The 5150-nt window shown below is 42.2% G+C and overlaps 1 protein-coding gene across 1 annotated transcript; it reads left to right on the top strand.

Annotated features, from left to right (window-relative positions):
• Window positions 1-2970: 2970 nt before the first annotated feature.
• Window positions 2971-3927, top strand: LOC101585876 (olfactory receptor 139). Its single transcript, XM_004638495.1, has one exon. The coding sequence runs from the start codon at window positions 2971-2973 to the stop codon at window positions 3925-3927; it is 957 nt and encodes a 318-aa protein (XP_004638552.1).
• Window positions 3928-5150: the final 1223 nt, after the last annotated feature.

Here is a 5150-nt window from a genome sequence, read left to right as displayed (position 1 = left end):
TAGGCTATGCTCCATCATGGACCTATCCTGGGTTCCATAATCACTGAAGCTCTTTGGATCATATTTTTTTCCATCCACAATATGGGGATTGTATGTTGTGTCCTTGGAGATCCCAGGTGGCTGTAATAATGTTGTGAATGTCATGCTTTCTTAAGAATCCAAAATAGTAAGCAGATGAGAGAAATCTTTAAGGGCTGGGGTTATTTGTCCTCCTCTGACTTCTTTGTTAAATCCCCGAGGAAGTTTGTTTTTTGGGTTGCTTGGCGCTAATTAGCTCCTGAAAGACAGAACAGCACAAGAAATTCTCAGTCTCCGAGTCACTGTCTTTTAAGCTTTCTGGAGACAGGTATCTTCCATCAGCCTAGCAATCACTCCCCTCTCTACAGAGTGCTATAGGAAGGTAGGTGCTCCCCACAACCTCCTCTGTACTTCATCCCTCCTACTGTCCTTCCTTCTAGAATAAGGCTGATGATGGGCATTCATAATCTTCAAGTGGCTTTTTCTTTGTCTGAAGGAGAATAAAGGACAAAGTGATGCTAGATTCAAGAAATGGTAATGAAATATAGTGATGAGGTTTGTTACTAAGTGATGAGAAATAAGGGAAGGGAAAACCCAATATTTTATGCATACAATAATCATACAAATGGCAAGGAACCTGGGAGACAGCAGGGCTCAACATGAAGAATAAGCTCTCTTTTCAGAAAAAAACTCTGACATATGTGACCTTACACAGTTGTTTTTTTGAAACTTCACTCTTACTTGTCTGACAAGAGATGACAGCCAACAGCTTTTGTAGAAAATGACAAGAAGGCACTGCTGTAGCTGGTTTTAAGGTAGCCTCTTCAGGATAACCTACACTCTCCATCAGGCACTATGGACTTTGAATCTTTTTTAACTTACTCTGGACAAGCTGCTTCCTTAGTACTTCAAATTCCTGCCTCTTCTTCATGGGAACCTTTTGCAATCATCCTATTACTTAGCTATGATGTCACAGGAGAAAAAAGCTCAAAGAATAGCCTATAGAGGAGAATGTCCTTGAGTAGATGAGGTAGTAATCTGGGATTAAAGCTTGAGGGATACATTGTTGATGTGTGGAAGATGGACAGTGCTATTGAAAGAAAAGAAAAGAAAAGAAAAGAAAAGAAAAGAAAAGAAAAGAAAAAAGCTCTAGCAATCATGGAGAATGAGAGGCCTAGATATGCAAGAGTCCTGGACAAAGGGACCTCAAGGAGAGATCCTTTCCAAAACTGTGTCTTCTAGTCACAACTGAAGAAATATGTTTTTTGTTTGTTTGTTTTGGTGGAACTGGGGATTGAACTCAGGCTCTTGTGCTTGCCAAGCAAGCACTTATTCTATTGAGCCATCTCCCTGGCCCAAAATCTGGTTTCTTGAAATAGCAATATTTCAGGCCAACAAAATAGCATTATTTTCTTTATTATACACAATACTCTTCATAGAGGTGACTACACATATTGAAGTAATAGAGTGTTAACATGTAGTTTAGGAATTGGATAGATTTAGGTTAAGAAACCAGTTCTGGCAAGAATCAATGATCTCAATTGGCTGGACACCTGTGGGAATAAATGGCACTACCTGGGACAGAGACCACCTACACGTTGACTTCAGTTTTCTCCCTTTAATGAATGCCCTTCACATTCCCACACACAGAAGAACTCATGTTTCAGGGCCAGCCAAATAGCTCAGTGGATTAAAGTGCCTGCAAGCAGGCACAAGGGACTGGGGTTTGATCCCTGGGCTCCCTGGGCCTGCCATGCCAGCCCTACCCTCAAGGTGCACTGAGATAGCAATTGAGACTGGGCATGGTGGCACACGCCTGTAATCCCAGCACTTGGGAGGCTGTAAACAGGAGAATCATCAAGAGTCCAATCTAGTAGTGAGACCTTGAGCACCCTGTAGACCCTTCCCTAAAAAATACAGAAAAAAAGAACTCATATTTCCATATAACATTTGTCATTAACTTCATCTTTTAGTTGTTCAGCCCAAGAACATTGAAACTATCCTTGCTCCATCCCTTTCTCTCATATGTCATGCCCAGTCTTCTAGTTCTATTTATAAACATATCAATAATTATATGACTTTCAACAAAAAATATTGAATGGAAAGATGAATTGATGGAATCTTGACTTCCTTGAATTATTGTAATGATGCTAATACTGAAAACTTTAGAAATGACTTTATTGTCTTTATTATGCACAATGTTTTTCATAAACATCAATAACAATATGTGCTGAAACAATATAGTATTAAGGTGTGGACTTGCCATTCAAACCTAAAAAGCTTAATGACCTTAAATTCTAGTCAATTTTTCTAAACTTCAGTGTCTTGATTACATAGAGATAATAGTTTTGTGAGAATTAAATGAAAAAAGAATATAATTACTTAAAATTTATTACTCAGTGTACTACATAAAATGGTTAATATTTTTCTTAAGTATCTTAATATCTTTAATTTTTAGCTCCTGTAATTTTGCTTGCCTTCTGCTTTTCCTCATCTTTTGTATCTTGTTCAATTTTATAAGAACTTGATCCCCACCTCTGTGGCTCTTCACAATGGTATGCTTTCTAGAATTTTATACATATAATTATTTATTCATTGATCTAGTCAGAGCTGCTATTCAGTCTGTACACTAAACCCTTAATATTGTTAAAGTGTTGAAACACATCTGTACCATGTTGGGAAATGTCACTGTCCTGGATTCCAGGACTAGTTTTGTCTGTCTCAGCCTCTTTCTTGGGATTCCCTGGGTCTTTTTCTTACCATCACCTAAAGCATTACTGTTTGGCATAGTAGCAGGTTTAAAAGCCTCGTCAAACTGTAAACTAATATCTACTCTGATTGGTAGATGTCCCGTGCATGTAACCCTGGCACCCAGGTTATGAACCTACCATGTCACTCTCCCTCTTTTGCCAGCCCGAGTCTTCTCTTCACCACTGTGCCCAGCACTGATCTATGGAGGCAGGTGCTGGCAGGAACAGGACAACTGTCACTGAATTCATCCTCCTTGGCCTAACAGAGAATGTATGGCTACAATCCATTCTTTTTGTGGTCTTTTTCTTTGCCTATGTGGCCACAGTTGGGGGAAACTTCAGCATTGTGGCTGCCGTCTTAGTGGAGCCCAAACTCCACACCCCCATGTACTACTTCTTGGGAATCCTGTCTCTGCTGGACATTGGATGCATCACAGTCACTGTTCCTCCAATGCTGGCGTGTCTCGTGGCCCACCAATGCAGAGTTCCCTATGCTGCCTGCCTTTCACAGCTCTTCTTTTTCCACCTCCTGGCTGGTGTGGACTGTCACCTCTTGACAGCCATGGCCTATGACCGCTACCTGGCCATCTGCCAGCCCCTCACCTACAGCACCCGCATGAGCCGTGAGGTCCAGGTTGCCCTGGTGGGCATCTGCTGCACAGTCTCCTTCATCAATGCTCTGACTCACACAGTGGCTGTGTCTGTGCTGGATTTCTGTGGCCCAAACGTGGTCAACCACTTCTACTGTGACCTGCCACCTCTGTTCCAGCTCTCATGCTCCAGTATCTACCTCAATGGGCAGCTGCTATTTGTGGGAGCCACCTTCATGGGGGTGATCCCCATGATCCTCATCTCAGTATCTTATGCCCATGTCACTGCTGCAGTACTGCGGATTCGCTCAGCTGAGGGGAGGAAGAAGGCTTTCTCCACATGTAGCTCCCACCTCACTGTGGTCTGCATCTTTTATGGAACTGGTTTCTTCAGTTACATGTGTCTGGGCTCAGTCTCAGCCTCAGATAAAGACAAAGGAATTGGGATCCTTAACACTATCCTCAGCCCTATGCTGAACCCTGTCATCTATAGCCTCCGGAACCCTGATGTACAGGGTGCCCTGAAGAGGGTCCTGACAGGGACGAAGCCACCATTGTTAGAAGACTGAATGTGGGTGTCCAAATGTCTTTTCTCCTCCATCACCTCCTGATATCTGATATTGAAAATCTAGTTAGGTGAACCTGAAAATTTCAGGGGTTTGGTCTGCATGGGAGAAAGGTAACTAATAAGCATCAGAGTGGAATATGCTTTGACTTGGATTCAAGAGAAAAGCTAAAGCTTAGAATAACAAATATATGAGGAGCCAGTAGAAAATGCATTAAAGATAGATGGGAGAAAACTATAATTTGGGTGAGAGAATGGGAGATGAAATATCTCTTACTTTTTATGCAATGGCCATGTATTTGATATTTTAAAATGTTTATAAACAATATAGATAAACTATATACTCATACATGGGTCTTGTTTTTATTTTTTATTTTTGTATTATAGGAAAGGGTCTACAGGGTGTTCAGGGTCTCACTACTAGATCAGACTTGTAGTGATATGCCTGTTCACAGTCTCCCAAGAGCTGGGATTACAGGCGTGCGCCACCATACCCAGTCTCAATTGCTGTCTCAGTGCACCCCTGGGGGGTGGGGCCAGCATGGCAGGCCCAGGGATCAAGCCCCAGGCCCCTGCACCTGCTTGCAGGCGCTTTAATCCACTGAGCTATTTGGCTAGCCTGGAGTCTTATTTATTTATTTATGCCAAACTGGGGATTGAACTCAGTCCCTTTCATGGTCTTGTTTTTAAAAGACTGTACTTTAAGAAATAAGTCTAGGGCTGTGAAGTTAAATTGGGGCTAAATGTGCTCTTGGAGCAGGGTGTGGGTGTTCATCAGAATGTCTGGCCAGCAGTTCTTTGGAGCTAGACCATCATACACTTGTTTCCAAGTAGGTGTTCAATTGCTGACTAAGTCATCCATAAGCACCACATACTTCATGTTCCACTGGGTGGCCTGGTCCTCATGATGCTCCATTAAGAAGAAGAGATTATTTTATCAATATGTTCTCGGAAGAAGAGTTGAGAAATAGTGAGATTTATTTTTATTTTTAATGGCCATACGCACTTCAATCAAGCTGTAGCCAGTCATTCTAAAACTCTAGCACACTACTGGGCTCTGCTGAGCATTCTGTTCAACTCACTTACATCCACCCTCTTGTCTCCTTGGAGACAGCTGTCTGCCAGGTAGCAGCCTCCTGCTGAGACTCCCATTGCATCCTCTGTGCCCCGTGCTCCTCCTTGGTTCAGGGTTAATTACACTATCCATTAATAACTACTCCACATTTG

Source organism: Octodon degus, unplaced genomic scaffold, assembly GCF_000260255.1.
Source record: "Octodon degus isolate 3935 unplaced genomic scaffold, OctDeg1.0 scaffold00098, whole genome shotgun sequence".
In the NCBI taxonomy this organism is placed as follows: domain Eukaryota; kingdom Metazoa; phylum Chordata; class Mammalia; order Rodentia; family Octodontidae; genus Octodon; species Octodon degus.
Note: the sequence above shows the minus strand (reverse complement) of the source record. Positions and strands in the feature narration are given on the sequence as shown.